The sequence below is a fragment of the Neophocaena asiaeorientalis genome, unplaced genomic scaffold (assembly GCF_003031525.2).
Source record: "Neophocaena asiaeorientalis asiaeorientalis breed wild unplaced genomic scaffold, Neophocaena_asiaeorientalis_V1.1 scaffold43, whole genome shotgun sequence".
Classification (NCBI taxonomy): domain Eukaryota; kingdom Metazoa; phylum Chordata; class Mammalia; order Artiodactyla; family Phocoenidae; genus Neophocaena; species Neophocaena asiaeorientalis.
Window position 1 is genome coordinate 6,861,965 of NW_020173674.1, and position 12,908 is coordinate 6,874,872.

The window sequence follows — 12,908 nt, forward strand, 5'->3', positions numbered from 1 at the left end:
CCAGCGCGCCACGGGGCTCCGGCTCCGTCGCGAAGTCCGCACCTGTTAACCCCCACACCCAGACATCGACGAGTGCCGAGAGCTGAACCAGCGCGGGCTACTATGCAAGAGCGAGCGCTGCGTGAACACGAGCGGTTCCTTCCGCTGCGTCTGCAAAGCTGGCTTCGCGCGCAGCCGCCCGCATGGAGCTTGCGTGCCCCAGCGCCGCCGCTGACACCACCCTCGGTCTGGTCCTCGGCAATCACCGAGGAGTTTCTGACCGACACTTGAGGCGAGCTCCGCCTCTCGCTTGTGCCCTCACTCGGGGCTCGGACCCAGGGACCCTTCGGGGCCCGCAGACCCCTTCCCCGAGCCCCATGTTCCAAGGGTGCCCATACCAGCTCCACCCGGTTCATAGGCAGATGTTGGGTCTCTCTGGCACTGCCGGCCTTCCTTCCAGAGGGCGTTTCCCAGAAACTGATAAATCAGATCGTGCCTCTTTACTCTGGGTTTTCGAAGTAAATTGATGTCCATGTCCGTGGTGGGCGCAGTCTCCAAAGGGCAGCACCAGACCCCAGCCTCCTTGGAGGGGCTAGACTGAGCCCAGCACAGGGGGTGCGAAATAGAATTTATTGTGGCTCTGATTATGTATATGTGAAATGTGCCTGGCCAGACCGGCCGGGCTCCCAGGGTTTGTACAATAAATACATCTGCGGGGCCTGCTCTCCGAGGCTGGGAAGCGCCCACACCCGCGGTTCAGTCCAGCTTCCGGGTTCCCAGCTTCATGGGGCCCTTGGCTGTCTTTTTCTCAGCGCGTTTCGCCTCCATCTCCCGCTTACGCTCCTCGCGCTTCTTCCGGGCTAGCTCCGCCTTGGCCTGTCCTGGGAACAAGAAGGGGAGGAGGGCTGACGGCGTCAGGACAACCTGAGTCTCAGCTTCCCAGCCCATCCATGCCTGCCCCAGAGGAGGGTAGCCCTAGCCCATCAGCCAGCCAGCCCAGGGGAAGCACTTACGGCTCTCGGCCTCCAGGCCCTCCCAGTTGTCATCACCCCACGAGTCCCGCCTCGGCTGGAAAGGGAAGCGTGGGCTGGAGTGGAGGCCTACTCTCAGTTGAGGTCCACCCCAGGCCTGCACCCTCCCACTGGACAGGTGCCGAGTACCTGGGCACCAGCCTCCCGACGCACTGACAGGGCAGCAAAGGGGTCGCCTTTGTCACTAGGCTCCGGTCCACCCCAGTTATACTCGCTGGCCAGCCGTGTGCCCTCAGGGGGTGGCTCCGGGGGGCTTGGCTCCTGCCAGCCCTGCTCCCATGCATCCTCGGCTTCCCAGCTGCTCCAGTCTGACTCCTGGGATTTGTGACCAGGGTTGCTGGTCTGCAAAGAGAAGGAAGAGATAGTGCCAGAGAAAGGGAGGGAGGGGCAGGCCTCCACCCCACATACACGTACCCTGTCCCACCCAGCTCACCTGCCCAGCCCAGCTGGCTTGGCCCCCAGTACTCCAGTTGTCCTGCTGGGCCAACACAGATTCGGCCTCCTGCTGCAGTGTGGGGAGGAGAGCATGACCATAGGGCCCCCTGTACTCCACCCAAAAGGGCAAGGAAGCCCCCTAGCCCCTGCCCAGCCATGGGCTCCACCCTTTCTTCTTTTGCCTTCCCTCTCGTTTTCTCCTTAGGCCCTGTCTCCCATCAGTAAAGTAGACACGCTGAACCTGGCCTGTCATCACTCCTCCATGAAGCTGGGGAATGAGATCTAGAGTTCCACACCCCTGCCTGTGGCCTCAGGGGTCTCACCCAGAGCTCTGCCCCCATTCCTTTCAGAACAGCCCCACTCCAACCTCAGCCCATGCTGAGCCCAGCCCCAGGGAGGACTGGTTGATTGCAGGCCTGGGAGTGACCTCTCCTTGCTGGTCACAGGGCGGGGTGGGCCCTAGAACAGGTATAGGAGGGACGGGGAGTGGAGGAGAGGAAGGAGGGTCAGTGAGCTGAGCCAACCACCAGCAGCCTGGCCTCTGGAGTTGAGTGGGGGCTCAGCTGTCAGCTCTAACCCGCAAGGGCTGCTCCATGACACCTACTTGCCCAGGATGCTGTGCAGATGAGGACAGGTCTGACTCCAGCCAAGCCCACATGAGTTCCTTGAATGGCAGGGGAGCCTGTGACCTTGAAGCTGGGGTCCCCCGGTAGGCCTCCTCAGCCCCACTCACCTCCAAGCTACCCCAGTCTTCATCATCCCATCTGTCGGCAGCAGTGCTGTCCTCTTCTGCGTCCTTGCTCTCCTCTTGTGTCTCCCAGTGGCCTGAGGTCGTGGGTGTGGCAGGGACAGGGGTTGGGGCTGGGGCAGGAAGTCCTGGGGAGCAGAGGCTCACTGAGTTGCCACACACTGGGCCCCAGGAAGGTCTCAGAGCAGGGCCGAGGTTGCTGGGGGTGTGTAGAGTGGAAGCTCACAAGGGGACTAGACCGTACCGTCTCCTATGTCCCCATCACCATCCCGGGGGGAAGTCGATCAGTAACAGGTCCTGGGTGCCAGCAATCCCAAGCCCTCTCAGTCACCGGTACAGCCGATCTGGGACACTCACCCTCAGGCACGGGTCTCTGGGGAACGTTGGTCTCAGCTGGGGCAGCCGTGGGGTGTGCACGGATCAGTTTAGAGGTGAGTGAGGAGACCCCTGTCACGGCCCAGCCTGCCCAGCTGGCTGCGGCTCCTCCCATTCCAGGGCTGGAGGCTGCATGGACGTCCTTCTCTGGGCAGTGACAGGAGAGACAGGTATGGACACCTCAGGCTTCCATGGGGAGGGTGGTAGGAGGGCAAGAACTGAAACAGAGCAACCTGCAGTGGGCGTCCCCCTTCTCCAGGTACTGTGTTCTCCCAACTGTGAGATGGGGGTGGGGGAGTGATGTACAGTCTGTCCTCTAGGGTTCTTCCAGCTTTCCGATGCTCCAATGAGGTAGAAGGGGGCCATGACAGGTGACAGTTAAGAATGTGGCAAGAGTCACAGGGAACACGAGTGTGGGCCACTCACCCGCTTCGGCCAGCTGGGTGGGGTCCTCCGACACAGACTCCAGTTTGGACAGGAAGCTTCGAATGGCCTTGAAGGCCTGTGGGGTAGCAAGGGGCAGAGCTGGGGCCTCCAAGGTTCCCGTGAGCCTGCCAGGCCAGCTAGGGCCCAGGTATCCCCCAGAGCCCCAGCTCCAGGGCCCAGCCCCAGCTGTGCCTTACCTGGTCCCGCACGGATCTCTCAGGATCCACGGTGAGGCTGCAGAGCACAGGCAGGATCTTGTGGGCGCAATCATTCATCGAGTAGAGGTTGTGGGTGGCGGCGAAGCCCAGAACACCCGCGACCCGGGATGGTGCAAATGGGTCCTTAGTGGCCCGGCTAAAGGCGGAGGTGAGGACCCTGTGTCTGGTCTGGGGTGGGGCGGGAAGAGGGTTCCTGAGTATAGGATCAGTACGGGGCCCAGAACTGACAGGCCTTACTTCCCAGAGCAGATGCCATCCACAGGGCCTCCAGAGTCTAAGAAATGTGAGTTAATCACTAACATAGGGAGAATTTACTTAAAACTCTAGATCTTGGCTTCTCCTCCCAAATCACTGGGCTCACGCTGCCTCAGAGTGACAGGGGCCAGAGCAGCAGCTGCCTCAGGGCTGAGGCCAGTGCCTCCCTCCCCACCTGCACTGCAGACCGACTCATTCATTCCTGTTAAGGGCTTGGGAGCTGCAGGCGTCTGCATTCACAGGCCCTGGCTGAGGGGAGGGTATGCAAGGCCGTGGAGGCAAGCAGGCCTGGGTTTGGTTCCCAGACCCACCACCTACTGGCGGTGTGACCCGGTTCAACTCACTCCACCCTCAGACACTGGGCTGGAGCACCCAGGGCCTAGGTCTCTGGGAGGATGACAGGCCCCACACAAGGAGACCTGGCTCTGGGGGACCTGGCTGTGGTCCCGTGACGGTGACAGAGCTCCCGGCACTTGTGCAGGGCACTCACGCCGGCACTGAGGTAGGAGCCAATTTTGCCCAGGCAGACGGTGGTGTTGCAGCGGATGGGGCCCTGCTCATCCTTAGCCTGCAGCCGCGCGAAGTGCTTCATCAGCTCCACGTTGAGGTTGGTCTCGTTCAGCTTCGGGGCCAGGAGCAGCATGGACTGCAGGGCGGGAGACGGCGGAAAGTGTGGGCTGGAGCGGGCATACTCTGGAGGCCACCAGTGGCCCTGGGCACTGAGGAGACAAAGCCCGCCAAAGCCCTCCCCAACCGACCCCCAACCTGGTCCTGGCCCCTACCCAGAATGCTGAGGAAGGTGAACCCCACTGCTTTGCCCTCCTGTCTCCCATCCCTCTCCATCAGCTCTCTGTTCAGACTTTCACAAAAACACCTCCACATACACTCTCTACCAATTAGCTTGGGTTGAGGTCACCAATGATCTCCATGTTGCTAAATCCAAAGGCCAATTCTCCATCCTCACCAAACTTGACCCCTCAGCAGCTTTGACAGCCCCGAATTCTCCCTCCTCCTCGCAACTTTGGTCTCTTGTTCTTCCAGGACACCGCCCTCTCCTGGTTCTCTGACCTCACCTACTGCTGCTTCTCAGTCTCCTTTTGCTGAGATCTTACTGTTCAGACACCCCAGAGCTACTCCTCAAGCCTCGTATCTTTTACACCTCAGCCTAGGCGAGCTCACCCATCTCACGGCTTCGAATGCCCTTGTTAGCTGACCGTGCCCAGATGCGCACCTGCAGTCCAGACTTCTCCCCTAAACCTCACACACACATAACCAGTGCATGTCCACCTGGCTAACAGACATGCCAAGACTGGGCCTGACCTCCTCCCGCAAAACTGTTCCTCCCAGGGACTTCCCTGGTGGTCCAGTGGTTAAGAATCCGCCTTCCAATGCAGGGGACGCAGGTTCCATCACTGGTCAGAGAACTAAGATCCCACATGCCACAGGGCAACTAAGCCCGAAAGCCACAACTACTGAGCCTGTGAACTCTGGAGCCGGCGCGCCACAGCTAGAGAGAAGCCCACGCGCCGCAACGAAAGATCCCACATGCTACAACTAAGACCCGACACAGCCAAAAAAATAAGTATTTTAGAAAACAAAACGAAACAAAACAAAAAAACTGTTCCTCCCAGTCTTCTCAGTAAATGGCAACTGAACCTTCCAGTTGCTCAGGCCAGAAACCTTGGAGCCATCCTTGACTCCGTATCTACCCATCACCAAATACTGTCAGCTCCACCTTCACAATGCTGCCCCTTCTCTCCACCTGCTGCTACCACTCAGGTCTGAGCTACTGTCATCTCTCATTTGGGCCACTGTAATAGCACTTAACAGTGTCCCAGCTTCCACCCTTGCCCTGACAGTTAGTTCTCCACACAGCAACACAGTGTTTTGCAACAGGTCAGATCAGGTCAGTGCTCTGCTCAATCCCGCAGGGTTCCTGTCTCACTCCCATGAATGCATCAGGTCCCTGCCATGCCCTACGAGGCCCTGGCCCCACCATGACCTCTCAGACTACACTGCCCACAATCATGCCCCTTCAGCCATGCTGAACCTCTTGCTGCTACTCCTACACTCCAGGTACACGCCAGCCTCAGGACCTTTGCACATGTTGTTCCTTCTGCAGGCAACATATTTCCTCCAAATCTCCTCCTTCACCCCTTTTCACCTCTTTTCCTTAAACAACATCTCCTCTGCAAGGTCTTCCCTGATCACTGTTTTTAGAACTGCAAACTCTTCACACTCTCCATCGCTTTCTAACATAATATACTTTTTTCTAATTGTTTATTGTCTGCCAAGCCCCCTCCCCCTCTCCTCGAAAAGAAGCTCCAAGAAGGCAGGGAGCTTGGTCTGCCTGTGCATACTGCATCCCAGCATGGGACACAGGGCCGGGCACAAAGAGTGTCTGCTGAACGGAGGACTATTGGTCATGCCCATCCTGTTGCCCCCACCACCTGCCAAGCTGTACCCACAGCCTGGACCTACATGCAGAACAGTGCTTGCCCCTCCCGTAACCTGCTCGACCCACAGGCCAAAACCAAGGCCTGTGTGTCCTCTGATGAGCCCCCTCTAAGCCTCAGAAAACCAGGGGTGGCCCCTCTGGGCCTGGTTACACCCACCTTGACTGTCTGCTCCCGGATGGCAGGGTTGGTGTCCAGGAAGCCATGCACGACGTGGGGAAAGATCTGGGTGTTGACTGTTGGCTCATCAAGGTACTGGATGAACTGCTCCATCTGTGGTCCGGGTTGGGGCATGAGAAGGCAGTCAGCCCTTCTACCCCTCACCAGAGACATGGGACCAGCCTTAACATGGTTTCTCCACCTGGCAGGCACTGGCTGGCCAGGGGAGTCTCCTGAGGCCCCCACATCACATCTGGCCTCAGGCCCACGTGGACTGGCGAGGCTGCAAGGAGGGTGCTGAGAAGAGCCTGGGAATGGGAGGTGGAGGGCCTGGCCTCTGGTCCTGCTCAGCAGGCTAACTGGTCACACCCCCTCTTAAAGCCTCCACCGCCTGTCTATAAAAAGGAGTGCAACCCCCGCCCAGAGAAGCGCTGTGAGGAAGGCTGGTGTGTTGAGCACCGGAGAGGGAATGTTGCCTGGAAGCACGGGTGGCCCCCACCCTCGATCCCATCAGTCCTGTATGATGTTCCCAGCTGCCCTGGGTTTGGCAAGAGAGACATTATCCCCACTCTAGAGGGGACCGAGCCAGGAGACTGGGCGGCGCAGGGGGAGGCGTTTCAGCCCTGCAGCCCAGGCAGGCGGGACATTCCCAAAGCTGCCAATGAGCCCTGTGATCACCTTGACTTCCTGAGAGCACAGCCCCGCTGGTTCCTCACCGGTGTGTATGTTTCAGGGAGGGGTTTCTGGGGTCCCTGTGTAGCCAGCGCAGGGGCTTGAGCTACTTGCCTGGGGCTGGAGGTGAGGAGGGGGCCTCCCGTGCAGCCAGGATGGGGTCCGGGTGGGGTGGAAGCAGGCAGGGTGTGCCGTGGCCCCTACCTGCTGCAGGAGGCGGATACGCATGGCCCGGTCAGTCGATGAGAACATCTTGACCACGACAGGGATGATCTTCCGCTGATACTCCACAGCGCCGAGGAACTTACCCACCTGAGAGAAGGCGCGGGAAGAGGGGCTCAGCTCCGTCCACAAGACTGAGATGACTTCACTGGGCTCATTTCACTCCCTCAGGCTCCCTGCTGATTTCCCAGGGTGGGAACGGGGTGAGGGCGGGGGGGTGGGGCAGGCACATCCTCAGCAGCCCCTCTGCCCGTACTCGTCTCAGTCAGCGCTGCCCTTAACCCTTCTGAGTCAAGGCCTTTCTTAGGAGGCTCACAAAAGCTCTGTGCCCTTCCCTACAATCAAGCACCTAGACACCACATGCACACAGAATTCTGCCTGTAATTTCTGGGGGTTCTCAGCTCCACAAGATTTACTTGCCGTCTTCCCCGCTTCCCACATGCCAAGTTCCTTTGGGGAAAGGGTTCTCCCACCGAGCGGGAAATGGCAGGTGCCCCGGTAACAGTGGGCTGGGGTCTGAGGAGGGGGAGAGGATCCAGCCCCTAGAAGGCAAGAGAGCTAAGCGCCGAGTGGTCAGGAAGGAGGAAGGAAAGTGAGGTGGTGAGCAGGTGATCCCCTGGGCCCTGGGAACCAGAGTGCCCAGGTCAGACCAGGGAGGCTGTCTTGAGGAAATGGAGGAAGGGCTATAGGCTCTGAAGGAAGGAGTGTTTGGAAAAAGAATTTTGGAGGCACAGGGTGTCCCTTCCCCAGGGACAAGAAGTCCCCACCACCTCCCTGACAGCTGGTCAGGTGACCCTGACTTGCTGAACCACTGGACGTCAAAGCTCCTCCTTGGACCTCCCTGGTGGAAAGCAGTTAAGAATCCGCCTGCCAGTACAGGGGACACGGGTTCAAGCCCTGTCCGGGAGGATCCCACATACCGCGGAGCAACTAAGCCCGTGCGCCACAACTACTGAGCCTGCGCTCTAGAGCCCGCGAGCCACAACCACTGAAGCCTGTGTGCCTAGAGCCCGTGCTCCGCAACAAGAGAAGACACCACAGTGAGAAGCCCGCGCACCGCAACGAAGAGTAGCCCCCGCTCGCCGCAACTAGAGAAAGCCCGCGCACAGCAGCAAAGACCCAACACAGCCAAAATAAATAAATAAATAAAATTTAAAAAAAAAAAGTACACACATTAAAAAACAGCTCCCCGTCACGTGGGCTTGGATCTCCCTGACCAGGCTGCCCCTGCCAGGACACCAGCGAGGCTGGCCACGCCCTTGGCCTCTCTTCTGCCCTTCAGACCTACTCAGCCAGTCTCTGGGCCCACAGTTCCTGAGGCTCCAGGCCCCACTCACCTTGAACAGCGGCGTGAGGACAACAGCCCCTGCGCTGCCAAACTCGAAGGCGGTCAACAGCTGGGGCAGCACCTTGTGGCGGCAGAAGTCCTCAGGGAATGAGTCTAGGCTCTTGCTCAGCTCTTGGAAGAACTTTTGCTTCTCGGCTGGCTCTTTGATCTGGGGGAGCATGGACAGGATGCAGGGAGCGGGAAATCAGCCTGGTCACGGTCTTGTCAGCCACGGGCAAGGATGGGGGTCACCTCCAACCCAAAGGTAAACTTAAGCTTGGGGTGCCAGATGGGCTGGGTTCAAATCCCAACTCTCCCATTTATTAGCCGTGTGACCTTAGGCGAGTTCCCCCACCTGTAAAATGGGGTAGTAACTACTGTCTCACAGAACTGTGCCGAGGATTCAACCAGAAAACGCACATGAAAGCTGCCTGGCACACTGGAGGCGCTCAGTCAGTGACCGTCATTATTGTCACTGCCACCTGGCCTGCTGCTGTGAAAGCAGCCACTAGGGGGATCAAGCCCTTTACCAGCGTTGCCTCTGCTCCTCAGGACAACACAAGGTGTGAGTGCCATTAACCCCCCGGCACAGACGAGAAAACAGGCTTAGTGAGGCCAAGGGGCTCACTCTGGCACCCTGGGCCTGGCTGGGTTGGGCACACCTGCAGCTCCGTGGGTGGAGGTCGTGGCAGGCTGTGGAAATGCAGGGATGAGGTGCAGTTTACCCCCAGAGCTCGTCCTCCCACTGGGCCCGAACAGGCCAGGCTGTCAGCTCGATGGTCTCCTTCAGTCCTCCTAACCTCCCCGAGGTTGTAATACCCACAACTCACACTTCCTGAGCACAAACTACGTGCCAGGCAGGTTACGTGCTAAAACCTTTACACAGATGAAATAATCCAATGAGGAAGCTGAGGCACAGAGAGGGCAAGGAGCTTGTCCAAAGTTACACAGCTAAGAAGCCATCAAGGAAGGGTATGACCCGGTGGTGTGGCACCTCTGCTGTGCTACAGGCTGTGAAGAAGTGCTGTCATTCCCCCATTTACAAAGGAGGAGACTGAGGCTCAAGGTCACCAGGCAGGAATGGTAGGGCATGGATTATAACCCTGTCCTGTACGCTTCCAAAGTCCCTGCGCTCTCTGCTGTACCCTCACCGCCAGAGCTGCTGCCTGGGCCAGAAGAGGTGATCTCTAACTGGGGTTGGGGAGGACCTGGTTGGCCCTTGAGCAGCTCAATCTAGTGTGGGAGGCAGGCTTGGTGCTCTGACGACAGGGTTCAGGGGAGCAAAGGCCCAGAGAGAGGCCAAACCGCATCCAAGGTCGCACACTGAGAGTCACAGCCGGGATCTCTCCACCGCTGCGTTCAATGATGGGAAGAGGGGCCACTGGGCACTGCCCTCCCACGCTCTCATCGGGACCTGCCAGAAACAGCCTATTTCCTGTGGGGCACATATTACGGAGAAGGGCAGCCCGGCAGAGCCAGCCATGTGAGAAGAAGAACTCCACGTAACAGAGCTTCTGCTGTCCCTACACTGCCCAGGAGGCAACAGGGCTCAGCGTTTCCAGCACCTTCTCCTTCAGCTCATGTTCCCATCCTCGGAAGGCCTCCCAGCCCCTATCTGAGTCAAGATTCCACAGACCATCGAGGTCTGTGGAAGTGTCTGTCACTCCTCCCCCATTCCGGATTCTCAGTCACCTCTCTGTGTGCCCCACACAAGGCCGGGTCAGAATGGGTGTCCATGGCAGAGCCTCCCTCCTTCATTCCCTACAACAGTGCTATGGGTCAGCAGATACTATAGTTATTCTCACTGGGCAGATATGGAAACTGAGGTTCAATGAGGTTAAGCTGAGGGGTCCCTCCTTACCATCTTTCCATTTGCTGTTCCTTCTGCCTGGAACATTCTTCACCAGTTACCATCCCCATGACTCCCACCTTCACACCCTTCAGGTCACAGCTCAAACATCACCCTTGAGAGAGCCCTTCCCTAAACACCCAACCCTCACTGTTTTCCTTCCCAGCACTTATCCACATTCCAGGAAGCACAGCTTTCCTCATTTATGGGTTTTTTGTCCCTTTCCCCCAGTGAGAGTCCCCAAGGCTGGGGGCCTGGTCCATTTACCCCCCACTAGATCCCTGAGAGCAGGGATCTGGGTCTGACTCTCCCTCCCCACCCTGCTACCCACACCACAGCCCAACATTCAGGGCCAGTGCCAGTTAACAGAGTGCCAGGAGCAGTCACTAAGCACCCACTATGTGCCAGAAACTACACTATGCAAGTCAAACTCACTGACTCCTCACCCTGCTCCTTTGAAGTAGGTGCTGTTATTAGGACTGAACTTCAGCCAAAAGAAGTCACACATAAATGACAGTTGGAGCCAAGGTTTGAACCCAGACAGCCTAGCTCCACAGTCTGTGCTTGTCTCCTGGGGTCTAATGGTCAGGGAGCCTATAAAGTGGGGACGGGACACAGGGGTGCGGAACGTAGGGCCAGAGCCCAGGGTGGGGGCAGGGGACTCACCTGAATCTCTTCCAGGAAGAGGTTGGTCTCCACAAAGCGGTTGTTCATGAAGCCACCAGGTGCCCGGCAGTTCTGCAGGAAGCGGGCTGGGTTGGGACGTACCTTGGGGTTGGCTCCAACCAGCTCACAGTAATGGGGCACCAGTGACTTGGGGATCTGTGGGAGAAGCGTCAGGGTCAGGGCAGGGGCTGGCTGGCTGGTGGAGAAGGGCCGGGTGGGGTCAGACACTCACCTTCCCAGGGTTTCGTAGGGCGGCTGCACGAGGCAGGGGCCCATTGAAGACTTCCCAGATGAGGCAGCCCAAGCGCCACATGTCAGCTGACCTGAGGCAGTGACCAGAGTTGCTCAAGGCCCTGCCACCTGCCAGCATAGGCCTCCAATCTACCCTGGGCACTAGGCACTCACTGCATGGCAAACCCTGGGCTGTGTCCCTCAGCTAATCCTCCCATCAGCCCCAAGAAGCACATTTCATTAGCCCCATTTGACAGATAAGGAAACTGAGGCTCAGAAGAGCAAGGACATCCACCCCAGGTCACACAACTTTAAAATTCAGAACCACCTGACCCCAAAGCCTGTGTTTATCCTGCCCTACCTCCCTGAGGATCCTGGGAGCAAGGAGTGGGCCCCACCCTGAGGACCCTAGTTTCCTCCTCAGTCAGGTGGCAGGGGATAGGGGAGTGCCAGCTAATCTAGGGGTCCTGAGGCTGCAGGGGCTTCCAGAATAGGGCAGGGTGGGGCATGCCACCACCACCACCCCCCCACAGTCACCCACCACTTCTCTCTGACCGCTCTGCCACTGCCATCGGCCAACTCCGGGGGATCGTACTGCTCAAGCTCGGGGATCCCCTTGCGGGAAGGCCCCCCGCCATTGCCCTGGGCGGAATACATGTAGTCCAGGCCCCCAAGCTTCCACTCGCCAGCGCGGTCCACGAACACAGCGGCCATGCAGACATTGTTGTGGATGAGGCTGCAGTCGTTGACCAGGAAGCTGAGGGCTTTCTGGGGACAGAAGGAGCCATCACAGCCCAGTAGCTGCAGCCCCCATCCCTGCTCTCATCACCACTGCCCCCCACCTCACCACAATCTGGTGTAGCCCCCAGGAGAGCTCCAGTTCCCTCAGGTCACCAGCCTCCGCTCGCGCCTTGAGGTACGCTCCCAGCGGGGTCACAGCCTCTGTCACTATGTGGAGGCATCTGTCTGTCTGAAGGGGACACAGGGGATCAGGGAGGGATGGGGCGAGAGGAGGGCGAGATGAGAGACATGATGGGGAGAGGGGTGGAGAAGACGAAGTCAAATCTGGGGGGCGCTGGGGCAGAAGGGCTGGAAACTGGCAGGAAGGCAGAAGCCAGGAGTGGGAGACTGGGAAAAAGTGAGGGGCAGAGACAGGGCAGACTGAGCAGCAGGTAGGTACCTCCAGCCCATCGATGTAGGCCAGGATGTTGGGGTGCCGGAGAGTTTTGAGGCGCTTGAAGGCAGCTTTGGCCACCTGGGTCTGCTCTTCGACGCCGGGCTTCACGTCATACACGAAGATGGACACCGGGCTGCCTGTGGCCTGTGGGAGGGCGGAGCGGCCTCAGGTGTGTGGGCCGGGTCCTGGGCAGACCACTCCACCTCCGAGATGGTCCCCGGAGCTGGTTCAGTGCCGGAAAGGAAGGGCCGCCGGCCTGGTCTCTCCCCAAGTCAACCCTTGGGGACTGAGTCGGGCCCACGTAACCCTGGTTGGGTCCGCCTGTCGGTCCCTCGGTCCTTCCGCCCGCCACGTCGGCACTGCCCGTCCCCCTCCCCCGGCCCGTAGCCCTAGAGGCTCCGCAGCCACGTCAGGCGGGCGCGACGCGGCGGAGCCGGCGGCGCTGACTAGGCGAGACCGAGGTCCGCTGCGGCCTGCGGAGCGGGGTCGCTCTCACCTTCTTACGGCCGCGGTGCAGGACCCAGGGCCCAGGAGGGCCGCCCTCGGGGAGTTCCGGGCTGAGCTCAAACGGGAAATCCCGGACCGGGTCCCGGGCAAAGAACCACATCGTCCCCGCCGCCGCCGCGGGAGCGGGGTCCTCAGCTCCTGGTCCTCCGGCGGCCCGAGCCGGGGCGGGGCGGGG

At 59.4% G+C, this 12,908-nt stretch overlaps 2 protein-coding genes across 6 annotated transcripts in view; one reads left to right on the forward strand and one right to left on the reverse strand.

Moving 5' to 3' along the window:
- Positions 1-723, forward strand: part of LTBP3 (latent transforming growth factor beta binding protein 3) — a 17,492-nt gene extending 16,769 nt beyond the window's left edge. Inside the window, exon 27 of one of the 2 annotated variants that reach the window (XM_024748879.1) lies at positions 63-723. In XM_024748879.1, the coding sequence (XP_024604647.1) occupies positions 63-214 (152 nt within the window). In that variant the 3' untranslated portion in view covers positions 215-723. The remainder of the gene's footprint in view (positions 1-62) is intronic. The other variant, XM_024748878.1, reaches the window with a different exon arrangement.
- Positions 596-12,896, reverse strand: SCYL1 (SCY1 like pseudokinase 1). 4 transcript variants are annotated; one of them, XM_024748884.1, is made up of 18 exons: positions 12,723-12,896; positions 12,230-12,370; positions 11,897-12,019; positions 11,591-11,817; positions 11,051-11,141; positions 10,819-10,974; positions 8,314-8,472; positions 6,959-7,066; positions 6,083-6,196; positions 3,958-4,113; positions 3,192-3,380; positions 2,995-3,070; positions 2,551-2,715; positions 2,179-2,270; positions 1,444-1,512; positions 1,140-1,352; positions 993-1,047; positions 596-860 (listed from the first exon to the last, which is right to left on the reverse strand). In XM_024748884.1, exons 1-18 carry the CDS (start codon positions 12,831-12,833, stop codon positions 736-738), a joined length of 2,370 nt encoding a protein of 789 aa, XP_024604652.1. In that variant the 5' UTR covers positions 12,834-12,896; the 3' UTR covers positions 596-735. The 4 variants fall into 4 exon arrangements, with proteins under 4 accessions (XP_024604652.1, XP_024604651.1, XP_024604649.1 ...); XM_024748883.1 differs by having other exon boundaries at positions 1,444-1,515; XM_024748881.1 differs by having other exon boundaries at positions 2,179-2,321.
- Positions 12,897-12,908: the final 12 nt, after the last annotated feature.